General features: G+C 41.5%; 1 protein-coding gene across 1 annotated transcript; it reads left to right on the top strand.

Annotated features, from left to right (window-relative positions):
• Positions 1–12,839: 12,839 nt before the first annotated feature.
• Positions 12,840–17,108, top strand: CDKN1B (cyclin dependent kinase inhibitor 1B). The gene is made up of 3 exons (XM_030539203.1): positions 12,840–13,758; positions 14,334–14,464; positions 15,912–17,108. Exons 1-2 carry the CDS (start codon positions 13,284–13,286, stop codon positions 14,453–14,455), a joined length of 597 nt encoding a protein of 198 aa, XP_030395063.1. The 5' UTR covers positions 12,840–13,283; the 3' UTR covers positions 14,456–14,464; positions 15,912–17,108.
• The last annotated feature ends 2,197 nt before the right edge of the window (positions 17,109–19,305 follow it).

Raw genomic sequence — 19,305 nt, 5'->3', positions numbered from 1 at the left:
ACCTTTGGGAGAGCACTTTTCCAGGTCTGTCTCTTCTCCCTGGCTTTTAGGGAGCAGGGGAAGATTTGTCAGGCTGGCTGGCTTGTGTGAGCACTGGCTTATGGATCTTAAACTTCGTTTATATGTTCGCTGCTACTTGTTTTTTGTACTTATCTGGGAGTAATTAAAAGTATCTGCTGATTTAATTGAATTATTGTGTATTTTCAAAGGATTGTCAAGGGCACCCCAGGCTAATAGTTTCAAAAGCGATTGGTGATTTGTGTGCCTCAGTTCTGGGGTGCTCTACTTGGGACACTTTTTATGGCATTGATTTTGTGAGGCGTCTTAATTGTGGTACTCAAAATCGCTAGTCACTTTTTTAAAATGTAGCACTAGACTCTAGATCCTTGGGACATGAGCTCTTTCTTAGCAGTTTGCTATAAATGTATATAAATAATGCAGAGGTTATGGCCTATAACGTGCTTACCAGAAATTGTCAACACAAACTTTGTGTGTGTGTTTGTGACAGAAAGAATGCATGAGAGGATGCATGTGTTTTGGAGGATGGAGGAAGGGAAAGAATTTGTACTTCAAGTGAGGGTTTTGTTGTTGTTCGTTTTAAAAATAAAGTACAAAATGTTACTGCTGGAACAGCGTTGCTCTGCGCTCTGGCCCCTTTCCAAGACAAAATTTAAGTACTTACTGAGGAAAAGAAAATGATCGTATTTGACTTTCTACAGTATACGCTGTATCATTTGTTATAAAGTATACAGGAAAAGAATCAAATGACTTAATAACTAAATACCAGCTCTGTAAAGCTGTGCAGAAATAACTAGGCTCCAGGGCCTAAGCTACTGCTCTCCATTATAAAAGTATAGGTACAAAAGAAATACAGTTTATTTGAAATATTTTCAAGTTTTGTCAGTAATTAAATTGGGTCTTAACATCATCCCTTTTCCCCAGCAACACAGAGTGAGAGAAGAAAGCTGTTGAAGATATTGTAGCTATCCTTACCGAAGGAAAAAATTTACACATACCCTGGTGGTGGAAAAATATAAATAAATAAATAAATACATACATACATACATAAAATGAAAAATCCAAGCAAAAAACCAGAACAGATTAGTGTAAACTAAACTGATATAGGGCACTATGTGTGCTCACAAGGAGGTTGTACCGATCAAACTAAATCAGTTTCTAGATGGATTAAGTTAAATCAAAGCAATTTTCACATGTAGAAAAGGGGTAAAACAAATTTAAACTATGTAAAACTCAGATCCTCAAAGGTATTTAGGTGCCTAATCTCTACTGAAATCTCATTGGAAGTTACACGGCAATATTTCTGCAGAGCTGGGCCTAAGTGATTTAGAAGCCTCTGTTCAATCTTAAAGACACTACTTAGGCACCTTAGAGCCTAAATCCCATTGACTTTTAATTTACTTTTGAAAATAGAATTTAGGCTCCAAAGTCAGTTAGGCTCTCTTGAAAATTTTAGCCAAGGCTTTGTGCATAGCACATATTCAATCTGTCATGTTAGGACTCAGTTCTGCAAACACAAATGGATGTAGCATTTACTACAATCTATGCACTATGTTAAACACCATGTCCAGAGTAAATGTTTGCAAGTGTGGGCCTTACTATGTCTTTCTAAAAAAAAAAAGATACTTTAGCTCAAAATTATGGGCCCAATGCCAGGATTACTGGGTGAAATTCTCTGGTCAGCACTATGCAGGAGATCAGACTAAATTATCAGAATGGTTCCTCTGGCTTTAAAATATATGAATTTATCACAAACTTTAATGGAACCATTCACAGTAGTAAATACTACATCCATAAATCAGTATTTTCAGAATTAGGCCTTTCATTTACTTACATTGGCAAATCTGTCAATACAGAATCCTGGAATAACTAATCTGAGGAAAATGTGTAGGATTTATAAAGAACAGATATAATTCAGACTGCCCATCAAACAAATGCTTAGGGAGGCATTTGTATATATATACCCACAAACCCCAAACAGAGGGTCCCAGAGTTGGATTCCAAATGTGGTCCCACATGACGCAGTATTAACAGCCTTCATCTACCTTGTCTCTCCAATATCCTGGGACCAACAAAACTACAACAGCTCAGCAAGCACTAGGGTGACCAGATGTCCTGATTTTATAGGGACAGTCCCGACTTTTGGGTCTGTTTCTTATATAGGCTTCTATTACCCCCCCACCCCGTCCCGATTTTTCACACTTGCTGTCTGGTTGCTGTAGTGAGCACAGATAATGTCATTCGGGGAAGTGGTGTAGCTATGACAACAAAAAAAAACTCAGCCAGAATACACTGCGTCTATAGTTAAATCAGCATAGCACTAGTTGTGTAGGCACGGCCTTAGTAAAACTCAAGTGATCTATTTCTGCTATGTTTTTGCAGTAGCACAGGTAACAGACCTCAGTGAAATTTTTCAAATTAAATTTTTTTTCACCAAAAAATTTGCATATTCAGATCAACTGAAACATTTTGTAACAAATTCACTAAATTATTTCAGACATGAAAAAAAGTTCAGAAAAAGCAAAAATGTCTCATTTTTGACATTTTTTTAATGAAACATTTTGATTTTTTTTATTCAAAATGACTTTAGAATTTTAGAAAGATATTTTCACTTTATTTTCCAAAAGATTATTAAAAAAACACAAACAAAAAAAATGTTTCATTTTGGGTTGAACAAAAAGTTTTGTTTGACCAAACAAATGTTTTGACTTCTTTTTTTGGTTTGCTGAAAAATTTAAAAAGAAATATTTTGGATCAATCCCAAATGTTTTTTTTTAGGCTTGGCCACCAAACCAAAAATAAGTTATTTGCACAGCTGTAATAGCTAACATCTATTAGCTATCCCTCAGTGAAATATGCCTTTTTATCAATGAAGACATAACCTTAGGCTCATTCCCTACCACACTGTGTTGATTTTAGGACCACATTTTCAAAACTATTTTCAAAGCACCTAACTCCTGATGGGAATCTAAATACCTTTGAGGATATGGACCTAAGGGTGTATCTACACTTAAAATGCTACAAAGATGCAGCTGCAGTGCTGCATCTGCATCAATGTAGCATTTCAGTGTAGCCACAACCCACACGACAGGAGGATTTTCCTCCTGGTGTAGGTGATCTTAGGTAATCCATGTCCCCAAGTAGCTAGGGGGACAGAAGAATTCTTCTGTAAGCGTAACACTGCTGACACTGGGGGTTAGGTCGGTATAAATATAACTCTCAGAAGTATGGCTTTTTCACACACCCTGAGAGAAGTAGCTGTGCTGATGTATGTTCCCAGTGCAGCCCAGCCATTAGTCCCAACAAGCCTATATTGGCTTGTGGCAAGGCTGACAAGCATCTTTTTGAGCTAGTTTTTGCTTCGTTGGGGATAAAGAAGTAAACTAAAACTGAGGAGGAGGGGACCCTGGGGAAATTTGCAGAGTGAAGGCTGCTGCTTAGTTACTCCTAAAGCCCACGGGGGGTGAATTTGGAAGCGACCCCCTCCCACTCCCAACAGCCTAAGGCTCAGAGGAGATGCCACGACCTGAACTCTAGGCCTCCATAGGCCTCCTAAGGCCCAGGATGGAGAGTTTGGGGACAAGTTAACCTAAGGTTTGCAGGAGGTGCATTCTGGAGAAAGGCCCAAGGACAAGCCTCATTATGGATTGCAGGTTGAACTTGTCATAGGGCTGAAAAGCTTACATGGGCTCAGGGGAAGGGGAATCATGGTGCATGGGGGAGGGACTCCGGGGGAAGTAGCCATGCAATACAACAGCAGCTTTTCTGTTCCCATGACTCTCGCTCTCCCATGCAGTCCAGAGAACAGCAGGCCAGGAGGGAAGGGAGATTCATCCCCCAACTTTCCTGCCAGCCACATTTCCCCCCTTGCTATATACCTTAGGAAGGGACCCTCAATCCTGCAGACCTCATGGCTTGATTTTCAAAACTGCTGAGCACCTACAGCTCTCATTGATTTCAACGGGACTTGTGTGTGTTCAGTATCTTTGAAAATCAGGCCTAAAGAATTAAGACACTCTTAGTTTTCATGGTAACTGATAAATAAACTCTTTGCTATGGACGGATAACCCTGTTGCAACCTTTGTGATTTTAACATGAGTCTTGTGATATTTGGTATTTTTGTGAAAGCCCCAGCTCCTGAACTGACTTGATCACAGGAGAATCTCTGCTTACATTAATAAAAAGTAAGTTTCTGTCCCTCCTGGTTACAGAGAGAAGATGAAAAACATGACCCCTAAAGGCTCAAAACAGTTCAGAAGATAAATCAAAACACTCCAATTTTTAATTTAAAAAACAATAAACAAACAAAAAAATCCCTCCTGAATTTTAGGCCAGTCTCATGATGGCGGAGGGGGCTGACTCACGATTTTTGAATACTGGAGTTGGCAATATTGAGCTAAAGTAGTCTGAGTTTCTCAGGGCATCACATGGGGGAAGAGTTAAGGTGGTTTGGCTACCTAATTGAATTTCCATGCTTTCAGAGATTTGGGTTTCTTTTGAGTTTAATCTTCACTCTGGATTTCCAGGGTTTCCAACAGTGTGTTTATCAATTTCTTTTTGTTTTGTGTCTACCTTTCAAGAACATCCATACACATCAACTACCGATATAAGCTAGCAACCCTAACTTTGGCTGAAAATGACATTTAAAATTATTTTCAGACCAATGATCAATACGGTGACAAATTCTTTTAATTGAGGTTTTCAGATAAACAACTTTGAACAGAAGCTTCGGGTTACGTGGATACAGCTAGGACAGAGGAAGTAGTAACACTCTAAAAAGAGTCAAAAAGCTGTACACACACATACATACACACAGAGTTTTCCACCCCCAATGAGAGCCCTCAGGTAAAATTTTGGGATGTAAATAAGCAGGGCTTTTTTAAATCTTCAGAAAGAGAATATAAATCCAGTTGTTTTTCCTTTATAGAGTCCCTTTAATAGAGACAGCTTCTTATTAAAAACAAACAAACAAAAAAGACATTTTCTGCCCAACCCAGAGCTCCCAGAAGCATTATACTGGATTCCAATGGGAAGCAGATGGTTATGCAGAAATTCCTCTTCCCTTCTTTTAAAAATACCTTTCATACGGATCATAGGGATTTGCTTCTTTTAGATTTTGTCTAAATTCCCAGAAACTTGCAGTGAAATGGGAAAATTTACCATGTGGGGATATCATGTTGTTATATGTTAGTACACTAATAATATTGTATCATGAAGCAGTGCAATTCCATAGCATGGTTTAGTATTAACACAGGCAAGATATAAGCAGTTTGAGGCACTGCTCTACATTAATTATTATTTATTATTACACTAGTACCTAGGGTCCCATTGTGCTGGGTAGTGCACAAACACAGTTCCCCAAACAGCTAAACAGTCAAGTCAGACAAATATGGGAGGGGACTCAGGCAAGAAGAGTTGAAAGTACCTGCTCAAGGTGACACAGCAAAGCCAGGAATACAATGCAGTCTAGTCCAGTGTCCTATTCATTGCATTTAGCACAGAGATGACACAGTAATTTTTGATGTCTGAGGTGGACTGTAATTTGAAATCAAAGTTCTTTAGAGAGTAAAATCATCCCCTAAAAAGAGTTTAGGAAGCAGCCAAACCAATTCACCTATTTATATAAGGAAAATGTTTCTAGCCCTCTTGATCCTCAAGCAATTATTACAGCTAAAGAAAAAAACTTTGGGGCAGTTCCTCAGTGGGTGTAATAGGTATTGGAACTAAGATAATTACACTAGCTGAACTGTCCCTGTCTTTTTGTGGGGGTTAGTAATTTGTGTGCCTTTTGGATAGATTCAGTAATAACTATTACATATATGGAGTTCTGCTTTTATGAAAAAGCCTAATACATAAAGATGTAACATTTACTGAAAGAAAACAAAACACAAAACTGACGTAAAAAACTCCCCACCAAACCCTTCCAGCAATGTCCAGTTACTGATTTAGAGGTTAGTGCTGTGTTCTGGAAAAAATCCAGGCACCATATGATTTCATGCACTAAAAACTTTAAACATTTCAGAGAAACATAACATATGACATAGGGTGTTTTTATTTAATGAATGGCTTTAAAAAATGGAGCCAGTGTCCCTTTCACAGATGTACATCTCGGGCCAAAAGCATTGGTTTAGAATATGTCATCACTTGGGAACCTAAAGAATTGTGCTTGAGAAAACATTGCTAGAAAATAATATCCCCTTCCCAGAACAGTTCATTTCAGGCTTTGTAGAAAAACAGAACAACTCATTTCCACTGGATATAATTTATCTATTGAGAAACTTACTTAAAGGCACCAGGTTACTGGGCACATAGTTAGAAAACTGTTTACTCTCATAGTAACAATAATAATGAATCATTATTATTAGCACTTAGCTCTTATATAGCACTTTACATCCTCAAACCACTTTGCAAACGTGAAGTAGTTAGTCCTCACAATATCCCTGTGAGATAGTAAAATATTATTAGCTCCTTCAGGGGATGTGTGTGGAGATGCACTATCCAAGCTGGAATTTCTGGAAGCACATTGCACTTGACTTAGTGCTTGTCTTCACTGCTAAAAAACTCTTTGTTTTTTTTTACCTCAGAGTAACTAATGTGCAGGAGCTATTCTGAGGCACAAACAAACTGAAGACCAGGCACTTTAGTTTTACCAAGAAGTAAACTCACCGAGGTAAACGTCTTATATCCCTGGATGGGATTGACTTTGGTGAGTTTACCTGACAGTAAAATGAAAGTGTTTGGTCTTCACTGTGTTTTTGCTTCAGGATAGCTCATGTGCCTTAGGCTTTTGACAGAAAAAAGCCTGTTCATCAAACCAGACTTTTCAGGGGAGACAGTTGGTTCTGTCAAATTTCTTGACTAAAACAAAAATTTGGAAAAAAAAAAGTTTTAAAATTGTTGAGCCATGCCACTTTGACTTTTATTAAATGAAAATTTTGGTTTTCTGGTTGAAAACACCTTTTTCCTCCAAAATTTAAGCTAATTATAGTACATTTTTACATGGTCATTCCTGAAACAAAACCTTTCAAAATTATCAAAATGAAATGTGTCAACTGACTTGAACCAAAAAATTTTGGTTCAGGACAGTTTTCAAGGTGTTGACTTTTCATCCCAACATAAGATGGGAAAAATGTTCAAAACTTTGAAAATGTTTGTGGGATGGGAAAACCATTTCCTGCTCAGCTCTAACTAGGACTTTAATGTGTTAGTAATACACCATTTTAATGAAGATATGAGTCGTGCCTTTTTCCCCCCACCACTGAGATGGAAAAGAAGGTTTCTTGCATCCTTTAACTGACCTTGCGCACCCATGAACAGCTAGTCCCAGACTACCCCTAATGGACACATATAAGGGCTCCTTTAATAAATCTACATATGGCAGGTCAATTCAACTCACCATTCAGCACATATGCACTCTCTATGGCCCCAATCCTGCACACAATTAAGTATATAAGTAGCTTTATGTATGTGAATAGTACCATCGAACTCAGGGGGACTACTCAGGTGCATTATTGGGGCCTGTGTCTGGAATTATACTTACCCTTTAACCACAAATTCCTTCAGAAATGTAGCATTTTGCATGCAAATAGCTTTTTAATGGAGTTTGAATTATAATGAGCTCTCACAGCTTTGGATAGATCAAAAAGAAGCTTAGTCCAAACCACTGAAATAGATCACCTCCTCTTACCATTTTCTTCATCCTGACTGCAACAGTGTCCGGTAGAGTGGCTGTTTGATTATCCCAGCCTGACCCACACTTCCTAGATTAACTTTAAAAAACAAAACAAAACGAACAAACAAAAGCCAACCCCACAACCACAAGATATTAAGCGGCTAGCTTAAGTTTTTTGCAAATACCATCTTAAATGTCAGGGGGATGGGGCAAAATGAAGATGGGAAGCTTGCATAACCAGTTCCCAAAGTAAGAATACAATTGTGGGGCTCAGCTAATGTTGCAGCCCAAGTAAGAGCTGAGAAGCAAAGTACAGGATGGGGGGATACATGAAAATCATAGCACTGCTCTGATCAGCCCTTTAGCTAGATCAACTGTTCTGATTCCTTTTCTTTCTGTTTCTCTTCTCTAAGTTTTTTCTTCGTTTAATCCTCTCTTCCAGCCTTTGACTCGTTTCTTCTACAACTGACACACACCCCACCCACCCACAACTCAGTGATGATCATTTCCAGCACGATGCATAACTGAACGTCGAACGGGATTAAAAAGTACATCATGTCTCCTCCAAACTATTTATCTGAAAACCTCGCTCTGTTTTGCCTGTCGTGCCCTCTTTCTGCGGGAGGATGGCGCTCTGATATTTGAAGATCTTTTCTACGGGGCTCTATAGTAGTTTTTCACGCTTTGCTGCTACTATAGCAGACGCCTGCCTCTCTCACTATTTGCTGCAGCAATCAGGGGGTGCTTGACTGTAAACAAAACACTTTAGATCATAGCAAGGTCGCTCCAGACACAGCCTTTCTACTTACGGCCTAAACTATTTAAGGTGGAATGGTTGTGGTTTATTTCTTCTAAGGGGGAAAGAAATATTTAGCCTGACTCCAGCAGCAAACACTGATCATAAAATGCTAAGCAGGATGTGAGCTAAGGAGTGAGTTGCTCCTTGAGGAAAGACCATGATAACTACAGATCATCTGCAGATTTTCTCCAAAGAATTGCTGAATGCTCCAAATCGTGTTTAGCCCATACCTCTTGGAATGTCTTCTCATGTGAAAACGATTGCATTGCTGAGGCTAATCTTGAGTCTGCCCTGCTTTTGCACATAGCACAGTCCTTTATACCAGTACAAAGCAGGTGTAAAATACTTCCAGTCAGGCCTGATCTACACTGGGTGGGGAATCAATCTAAGATATGCAACTACAGCTACAAGACTAGCGAGCTGAAGTTGACGTATCTTAGATCGACTTACTTCGCATCCTCAGGGCGCGGGATCGACAGCCGCGGCTCCCGCGTCAACTCCACTTCCACCTCTTGCCCTGGTGGAGTTCCAGGGAGTGCATTTGGGGATTGATGTATCATGTCTAGACGAGAGGTGATACATCGATCCCCAACAGATTGATCACTACCCACCAATCTGGCGGGTAGTGTAGACATACCCTTAGAAGGGCGTCATTTTATCCCTACTTTACACTGATATAAATGACTGCAGCGTTCCAGCCTCCAATGTTGCAAGTGCAACACCGTCTTTTAGGATGGTTTACTCTAGGGCAGAGGTGGACAAACTATGGCCCACGGGCCGCTCCTGCCCCAGGAGGCTAGCCCCCAGCCCCTCCTCTGCTGTTCCCTCTCCCCCCGCAGCCTCAGCTTGCCCCGCCGCAATGCTCTGGGAGGCAGGGCTGCAGAGACGTGGCCTGACCCGATGCTCTCTGCTGTGTGGTGGCGTGGCTGGCTCCAGCTGGGCCGTGCAGCTGCCTGTCCTGGTGCTCTAGGTGTCGCGGCTGTAGTGCCATCAGCCTCCGGTGCTCCAGGCAGCGCAGTCAGGGAGGAGGAAGTGGGGTAGTTGGATAGAGGGCAGAGGAATTCTGGGTGGTGGTAGGGGTGGGGTGTGGCTAGGGGTCAGGGCGTTCAGAGGGCAGGGAACAGGGTGGTTGAATGGGGGCAAGGGTCCCCAGAGGGCAGTCAGGAATGAGAGGATGGGGTGGCGGGGGGCAGCCAGGGGACAGGGAAAGGAGGGTTTGGATGGGACAGCAGTCCCAGGGGGCCATCAGGGGGTGAGAAGCAAGAGGGGTAGGATAGAGGGTGGGGGCCGGGCCATGCCTGACTGTCTCGGGAGGCACAGCTTGCCCTAACTGACCCTCTATACAATTTCGGAAACCCGATGTGGCCCTCAGGCCAAAAAGTTTGCAGGCCCCTGCTCTAGGGTCTCTCTTAAATGCCCAAGCTCACACTTGCTTTTCGGCAGTCCATTTGGGTCTCTGGCTGAGAGGTGTGTGGCTCATTTAGGCCTTCTCTGTACTAGAAAAGTGAACCAAGTTTAGCTAAATAAACAGTTAATCTGATGCAAGCCCCTGATGCTGTCAAACTAGTGATCTTTTCCAGCATAGACCAGGTGCTAGATCTGATGCTGAGTTCCTAGCTGGACATACAACTGATAACCATTCACGTATAACTTATCCAGGCAAGCTCCTGAAGTTATGAGAATGTCAATTTTATTTATTTTAATTTTAATTTTAAAAGTAAGTTTTTAGACTTGTGGTAGCAGAGAGAAGTTGGAAAATGAAAATTAAGGGCTAAAACCAAAACAAAACTGAAGGCAAATGAAAAGGTAGACAATTTTATTATTTCATTGAAATCTCATGATTTTTAAGATAATCTCATGGTGTAGGTTGTCTTTTGGTTATTGGCCTGATTTACGATTTGTTGAATGATTGGGGCTGGCAATATTAAGACCCATCAGACATAATGGTCCAAGCACAGGATAGAAAACTAAGGCCATGTCTACATTACAAAATTATGTCCATTTAACTGCTGTCAGCATACAGCCACCATAGTATTAAATCACTTGTGTGTTTGCACGCACACTTGGCTCCTTGTGTTGGCAGTGCATGTCCTCACCAGGATTACTTGTAGCGTCAGTGTGGGCATTGTGAGACAGCTCCTGAAGGCCAATAACAGTCGATGTAGGTGCTACATTGACCTAATTACATCAACTGACTCTATCCGCTTGGAGAAGTGGTGTTATTTAGGCCATGTCTACTCTAGCACTTATGTTAACAAAACTTTTCTTGCTCAAGGGGTGAAAAAAAATCCCCGAGTGACATAAGTTTTGCCAGAATAAGTGCTTGTATGTACAGCACTATGTCGGTGGGAGATGCTTTCCCGCCAACATAGCTACTATGCTCATTGAGCTGGTTTTATTATGGCAACAGGAGAGCTCTTTCCTGTCGCCATAACATGGCTACACAAGCAATCTTACAGCAGCACAGCTATATTGGTACAGTTGTGCCACTGTAATCTTGTAAGTGTAGACATGGCCTAAATAAGTGTAGAGAAGTACTTATGTTGGCGGGAGACAAATTTAAGGTCTGGTCTACACTAGGAGGTGGGGTCGATCTAAGATACGCAACTTCAGCTACGGGAAGAGCGTAGCTGAAGTCAAAGTATCTTATTTAGACTTACCTCCCATCCTCATGGAGCGGGATCGACGGCCGCGGCTCCCTCTGTCGACTCTGCTACCGACACTAGCCCTGCTAGAGTTCTGGAGTTGACAGGAGCACGTTCAGGGATTGATATATCGCTTCTAGATGAGACACAATATATCGATCCCTGATAAACCGATCGCTACCTGCCAATCTGGTGGGTAGCGTAGACATACCCTAAGAGAAGACACTTCCACAGTTAGGTCAATGCAAGGCAGCTTTTGTCAACTTAACTGTGCAGTGCAGACCAAGTCTAAAATTATAAACTCCCTGCTCTGAAACTCTCTTCTAAGGCCTTGGATAAGTCACATGAAATGGGAATGATCATTGTGATTGAATGCGGCAAAAGGAGAAAACAGGGTTTTCCAGATTTATTTTTCCTCTTCCTTTCCCCAGCCTTACTCCTGGTGTTGTGAAATGACTATTATTTTTATTACATCATTGCCTTAAGGAATGTTCATAGTGAAAGCTTAAGCAGCCCATTAAAAATCTTGGGCCCAGACGTGTGTAAAATAAACCCAGTTGCTTCAAGGTCAGCTGAATCCTCTCCCTCCTTCAGTTAAACTCTGTTGTATGGGCTCTCTGCTTAAATTAGTTTGTCCAAAGCAGCAAATCTGGTGGTGCATAGGCACACAGAATTAAAAATCGAATTAAAGTGAAATGATATCGTGTTGTGCAGGATAGAGGGAACACAGAGTGACCATCAGCCCCAAAGACTGGGATCTTTCTGTTCCCATTACAAAGGTAAAGGAGTAACTCCTTCAGCAAAGACTGGTGGTAGCGTCCCCCAGGGCGCTCTTAATCTCGGAGGATCAGATGTGGTCTGGAGCTCTAGCAGAACCCTCTACCCCTGTTAATGGGACCTCCCTTTAGCATGAAGGAGACGGCACGGGCTATGATCCGGGACGGGCAGGGAACAGAAAGGGTTAAAGATACGCAGTACCAGTCCTTATCTGCTGTAGCTGACTGAGGAGGTGGGTGTGATTCTGGGGGCATCTAACCCATTACCCAAGCACATTACAGAGACTAGGCTAACTTAGCTCACGGCGATCCTAACCTCCACGAAGAATGCGGGAGCCCCTGCTTCTTTCTCGGGAGGAGGTGTCCCTGCTGGCTCCCTCCTTACTTACACCTCCCTCTTTAGCTAGCGGGCAAGGGGTGCTGTTGTCTCGAGGGGTCCCGCTCTTCTCTCCCGGCCCCGCGTGTGTTCAAATCCAAGATCCCCTTCCAGCCCCAGCGCCTTGCCGTGAACTCCTGACCTTCCCGTCTCCAGGGCGAAACACTTGGCGCGGGTGGATGCGAAGCGCTTGTTGCAAGAATGAAGTCAAAATGTAACTAGCCTCCCCACCATTGCTCGCTCCCGGCCCCGCTGCAGAGCCGCTCCGCGCTCAGCATCCGCCAGCGTAGCTCGCTGCAGGGCAGATGGGAGCTTTGCAGGGCCGCTTCCAACAACAGACACAAGGCAAAACGGTTTTTCTCCCCCGCCCCCCCGCTTTGTTTTTTAAATGATTACGATGAAAGCGTATTGAGGCCGAGAGGTGGCAAATGAGGCCGGGCCACCTTTAGAGCTGGCTGTTTGGAAGAGGTGAGGCGCACAGATGGGGCGGTGCCCTGCGTATTAACCAATGGATCGCCTCCGCTGTTTAAATAGACTTGTAATGTCAATCATTTTCTTCTTCGTCAGCCTCCCTTCAATCGCCATATTGGGCAACCGAGAAAAGGGCTCGTCTTTTCTTGTTTTTTCCGTCGTCTTTTTTTTTTTTTTTTTACTACACGGCAGCTTTGACATCGGCGAGGTTTTGCGAGCGCAGTTTGGATCGGGGGAGCCGCGGGCTTCGCAGCAGCCTGGAACTGGGCTTGCAAAAGGGGGCTTGGCTTTTCCCCATCCTCCGCTCTCCCCAGTGTCCACTTGGTCTGCCCCAGGCTTTCTGGTGAATATCAGGGGTTCTCTCCCCCCGGCCTGTGTCTTATGCAAGTGTTTGTTGTTGTCTCTTCTCGTGGAGCCGAGATCGAGTGTAAAAAAAAAAAAAGAAGAGGAGGCAAGGAAGAAAATATTTGCACGTAGCGAAAGAGAAAAACAACCACCGCCGCCAGAAGAAAGAGGGTGGGGGGAAATGTCAAACGTGCGTATTTCGAATGGGAGCCCGACCCTGGAGCGGATGGAAGCCCGGCAGTCGGAGTATCCCAAGCCGTCAGCTTGCAGGAACCTCTTTGGGCCCGTGAATCACGAAGAGTTAAACAGGGACTTAAATAAGCACTGCAGGGACATGGAAGAGGCATGTCAAAAGAAGTGGAATTTTGATTTCCAGAATCACAAGCCCCTGGCCGGCAGGTTCGAGTGGCAAGCCGTGGAGAAAGGGAGCTCGCCCGACTTCTACTTCAGACCCCCGAGGCCCCCCAAAGTCGCTTGCAAATCTGCCACCCACGAGAGTTGGGATGTAAATGGAAACTGCCCAACGGTGATTGTAGTCGGTTCTCAGGGAATCTCAGAGGACACTCACTCTGTAGAGCAAAAAACTGATGTATCTGAAAATCAAAAGGACTTAGCAGACCAGTGCACTGGGCAAAGAAAACGACCAACGACGGATGGTAACGTACTCCTATAAAACAAAAGCTTTTTGCTTTCTGTACTGTATCCTTGTCAGTGATAGTTAGCTCACGCTCATGTCCTGTATACAGTAAACTGTTCTACTGGTTTACTGGCAGACAGCGTTTTCAGATATACCCCTCTTAGCTTAAAAACCCAGGACTGTCTGTACTTCTGGGAATCTTAAGTTAAATTGGCTTCTGGAGCCCATGGATCATTTGCAGCCAAATGCCCTTACAGACTAACACCACCTTCCGCTCCCCGCGACTGTAGTAATCGCTATGTGAACTCTGCATCCTTTTGACTTTTTTAAATAGTACAAGTTTCCTAACACATCTGAAGCAAAGTGTAGAAGGCTATTTTGGACAAAACAAGAAACTTGTATCTTTATTTAAGCAAAAAAACAACCCTCCTCTCCATCTCTTTCATCTCTTTCGATAGTTGACCCTGAGGGTCATAAATATTCAGGGTCCTCCAGTCCCCTGTTCCCGCATGCAGCGCAAACATCTGGCAGCAAATGTATTTAATATCAAGTTTTCACTTTTCTTTTTGTTTCTTTCAATGTTCCCCCTCCTAGATTCTTCTCCTCAACCTAAAAGAGCCAACACAACAGAAGAAGAGGTTTCAGAAGAATCCCCGAGTGCCAGTTCAGTGGAGCAAACACCTAAGAAATCCAGCCCAAGAAGACGTCAAACGTAAACTGTTTAGGTGGGTTCCCATTACAATGGTGGGTTGTTTTTTTTAAAACCAGTGTAACTGAGTAAAGCATTGAAGGACTATGGAAAGGTCCATTCTGAGGCCATTCCAGTATCTACGATATTAGTTTATCTAATAAACTTTGTAGACTTGGTCTTTTTTTTAATATGCCTGAAAAACAGAATTTCAAAAGGGCTTTAAAATAGAAGTCTAGAGATTAAATACATCTTGTTAACATGCTTTAGGAAGACTATGCTAAACTTTGGGGGCTAGGGGAGAGGGACTTCTAAATGAGGGAGTTTTTACTGTTCCATTAATAGACAATACCTTCCTTCTGGTTTAAGATTTGGGTCGCTTAAGTAAGGAGGATCCTCTTACCAATTGTATTGGTACCATGCTGGTAGAACGAATGAGTTTCAGATACATTCTTTCTAAACTGTTTTAAACTTTCAGATGAGTATTAATGGTTTTTCCCATTGTCTTTGCACATACCAGCAAACTTTAATCTGAGACATATAAGTAAATAAGGAATGTAAATCAAGAAGCTGAGCATTTTATTTATATCAGAACTATTCTTTTTGTTATATTTATTTTTGTAGGATCACACAAATCGGAATTTACAGTCAGCACTCTGCGTTAATGAGAGGTTTTTTTCTTTTAAATGTAAGGGCTGGGGGGTCCTGCATTTACAGATGGTTTCAAAGTAGTAGGGATTAAAGGAAAGTGTTTCCAAACATGATTTGCAATTGTGCAGAACAGATTAAGCTGTAAAGCAGAAGTTAAAACAAATTAGCTCTGCTGGGGTAAACAATCCATGAACACGTCAGCATGCATGTGTATGCAAATTGTACTACTACTGTCTGTTTATTTGGGTGTTTGAAGGGGAAACTAATGGTGTCGGCAGACAAAAAATAAAAGGAGTGGCGTAGAGGAGAGTTCCCTGGGCTGTTTATTTTTATTATTGCAACCCAAAATACATTTGAGTTTAGAAAGATAGATCAGTTGCAAACGAATCTTGCATTAATCTTAAATATGTGACTCTGGGTCAGCCATGAGACTTGTTGCAAAACAGCTTAATAACACAGCATTTATACTACTTTACAAAAGTGAAATATGGGGAGCTCTGGAAACGTATTCACTTGGTCTCAACTCTGTGTAAGCCTGCTGGATTTAAAAAAGATGTGTGTGGATCAGCAGCCCTCCATAAGGGTGGAGGTGAGTTTCCCTTGTTTTTAAAGAAATACCCTCTTCTGCGCATACACTACTGATTACTGGTCAAAAGTTTTGTTGGCACCACACTCAATTTAAAATCGCTTCATCCCCAACAATTAGGCCAAAGAATGCCAGTGATCGATTTAGTTTTTAAATAGTGACTTGTGTCTCATGATCTCTAGTAGAGCAAAGTAATCACATTTCTTTTGGCACTTCTAATACCTTCCCTTTTTATTTTCATTACAGGAGTTAAGAATATGCATTTCCTTGTTCATCGGATGCGTCGGTGGTTGATGAAGGGAGGAAGATGTAAAGTTTTATATATATATATACATATAAAATTAAAATACATATCGTTGATTCTCCATGAGATGGAGATCCTGTACAAGCACTGAAAAAAAAACAAAAAAATAAACAATAACACTAAAATTTTAGGCACTCTTAAAAGACCTGCCTCTAAAAGCATTGGATGTAGCATTGTGCAATTAGGTTTTTCCTTATTTGCTTCATTGTACTACCTGTGTATATAGTTTTTACCTTATGTAGCACATAAACCTTTTTGGGGGGGGGACGGAGGGGATGGAAAAGGGTGACCAATTGAAACTTGCTTTCACAATCTAGCAAGCAGGGAAATTTATGAAGAGAAGCAGTGTAGAGGTTTTCTTTTAAAAAAAAATATTTAAAGATGTATTGTCTCTTTAAGTGGGGTCTACAATGTCTTTTTTTTTTTAAATACACCATAATGCTAACACTGGCTATAGCAGACTGTTACAGACTGCTTGTGAATTTCTACTTATTACATTAAGCTTACAAGGTGGGAGCTCTGTTTCCGTTATGTAGCAGCAAAAGGATTTTTATGTCCTGCAACTTCTTAAATCTCTTAGGATAAACCTGAAGAATTTTAGAGTAGTTCCATTGATTCTAACTATTACCCATAACATTGGCTGGATATTTTCAAATGAAATCTGGAGAGTTCATATTCCAAAACAGAATATTGTTGATTACTGATATTCATGAGTGAGTGAAAAGGGACACTACATCTTTAAACAGTATTTCTACACTGCCTGTGTATCTGTATGTAAAAATAAAAACAAAAAAGTTTGAAGTGTACCTGTGTACATAACTCTGTAAAGACACTGAGAAATTATACTAACTTATTTATGTTAAAAGATTTTTTTAATCTAGAAGAAGATATTTTTCCCCATAAAGCCAAAGTGGCATGTTTTGTGCATTTGTAAATGCTCTATTTGGTAGACTTTTAGGATTTTTTTTGTTTGTTTCCGTTTTTTTTTCTTTCGTTCTCTGTTAATTAATATGGCTGTGCTGAAAGGATTGCAGACTGAGCCAAGTTTAATATTTTTTTGTAATGCGTGAGAAAAAATTGCCAATTGATATTGTTTCACATCAGCAATCAATAAAGAAAACTGCCATATATATGAAGTGAGTTCTCTGCTGTGTGTTTCAATTTCATTCTTCACCTGGCCCAAGAGGAAGTAGATTACTTCAAGTAGTATAGCAGGTTTCCCTCTGAAGTACAGGGAAAAGTAAGGAATAAAGATACAGCATTATAAATATATACATTCCTCAGGCCATGTGTCATAACTTACTGTTACTTCTACCAGTAATAGGCATTATCTCAGATGAACTGGGAGCAAAGGCCCTAAACCTCTTGATTCAAAGGGGGAATCTTGAGTCACACCATTTTGTTTTAAAACTATACTTTTGAAATCTTAATCCAAATAACATTGGTTCATAACATACTCAAATACTGGACCATATCTTGCCATCAGATGGCACAAAATTTGGCCAACTGTACGTCAGACCAAGCTGCTCTTACTGCCCAAATCCTTAAAGGTATTTAGGCTCCTAACTTCCACTGAAATCAATAAAGGTTAGGAGCCTAAATACCTTTGAGGATCTGGGCCTTAAATCCCTCAACAATCTATGCCTGGAATCTGTCAGCTCTACTCTCCTACTCTCATTTTAAGAATTTTCAAGTTCTGATATACTGTGTCTGAAAACACTCTTATATTAACAGCATCTTACCAAATATGTCCATTTCCTTTGTCCACACAAAATAAGTGAATCAACAAAATCAAAGGATTCTGCACATATAAAAAAACCCTAATAATTACATTGACTGTAGTAAATACACAATTGGGTTTGCTTTTGGTATGCCTGTACTTCTAAGTTATCTCCATGTTTGTAGAGCAAACACATCGGGTTTTGTTCCATACAGAGCGTTAACCTTAGGAAATATTCTATGATCTATGGCTATGGCCCTGATCTTGCACACACTTATAAAAGTACTCAACATCACTCACCTGAGTAGTCTCACTGAAACCATTGGGCCTACTTTCCTGCTCACAGTTAAGCATGTGCATAATGGTGAGGGTTGTTCGTGGTATCAGGGTCTCAAGTAGTCATGCCACCTCTGTCCAAAGCACCGTCACTATGTCACACTACTAAGGCTACTCTCTCCAACACAATCGTGTGCAGTATAGGGTGAACTAGGACCTAAACAGAAGTGGTTTCATATAGGGATAATGCTTTCCATCTGATTTTAAGCTGCATCATTACAAACTCCTATGGAGAGCCAGTTTCCTGGGGAAAGGAGCACAAAACTATGTCAACAGGTAAAATGCAGGTAAGGCTGCTATCTCCTATTAACCTTTTTGACACAAAACCAAAGAGGTTGCATCACCACAGGAAAAGAGCATTAAACACAAGACAACTTGCATGCAAATCATCTACTGTAAAGGAGAAGGTAAACTGAGGCTTTTAGAAGTAGATCTAAGACCATTTAAAAATAAAGGTAATTAGAAATATGTCATCAGTTGTTCTTTCACAATTGCTCTTTCAAATTTTACATTGCCAGGGATGGAATCAGCACTGGTTAGCAAAACCTCACATCTCTTCAAGGGGTTGTTTTTTTCTGAGCTTTCTCAGATATCTTGAGCAGGTCTGTGCCTCAGTTTCCCCTTACTTTCCTCTCAGCGCTAGGGGAGAGGCACTATGTAAGCATTGCCAGCTTCTTACAGGGAAATCCCTACAGCACTGTAAAGTTTTATTGTTCACACTATATTTGCCAGGGCTTCATGCCTGGGCCTGTTCAAGTTGATCAGCTATTGACAGTGTTAGCACAACCATTTTTTCCGAACATCTAGCTGAGCATACATCCATGCCCCCTGAAAATCGTATATGCGCGACAAAAAAGCCTTAAATCTCAGCGAGTGAAATTTCTAGCGAGGCAGAAGCACCTACTTCAAAAGTCTAATTCCCTTGCTGAAATCCCCTATTAAGCAATGTCCTGTTATTTATTTTCACCATGCCTGGGTTTTCCCTCTCTTGCTGCCTTAGCTTCGCTTAAAATACACTCCAGGCGCACAGGGTATGCACTATCCCTGTAATTAAAGGCGGGCGAGGAAAACCGAACCGTTTCTCCCCAAGGACAACAACTCGGAACGCTGAACGACCAGCCTGAAAGAAACCCCGACTTCTGAATCAGGGCACGCACTCCCCGGCTACGTATGTACTTGATCAGGGCAGATGCCACCCGAGGACTGCGACTGTCTCAGGTCTGGGGAAAGGGAGTGGCCAGTGTTTGTTTCCCCCGTGCTTTTCCTTGTCTGACGGCCAGG

The sequence above is a fragment of the Gopherus evgoodei genome, chromosome 1, assembly GCF_007399415.2.
Source record: "Gopherus evgoodei ecotype Sinaloan lineage chromosome 1, rGopEvg1_v1.p, whole genome shotgun sequence".
In the NCBI taxonomy this organism is placed as follows: domain Eukaryota; kingdom Metazoa; phylum Chordata; order Testudines; family Testudinidae; genus Gopherus; species Gopherus evgoodei.
The sequence above is the reverse complement of the archived record's forward strand: the minus strand, read 5'-3'. Positions and strand labels throughout refer to the sequence as shown.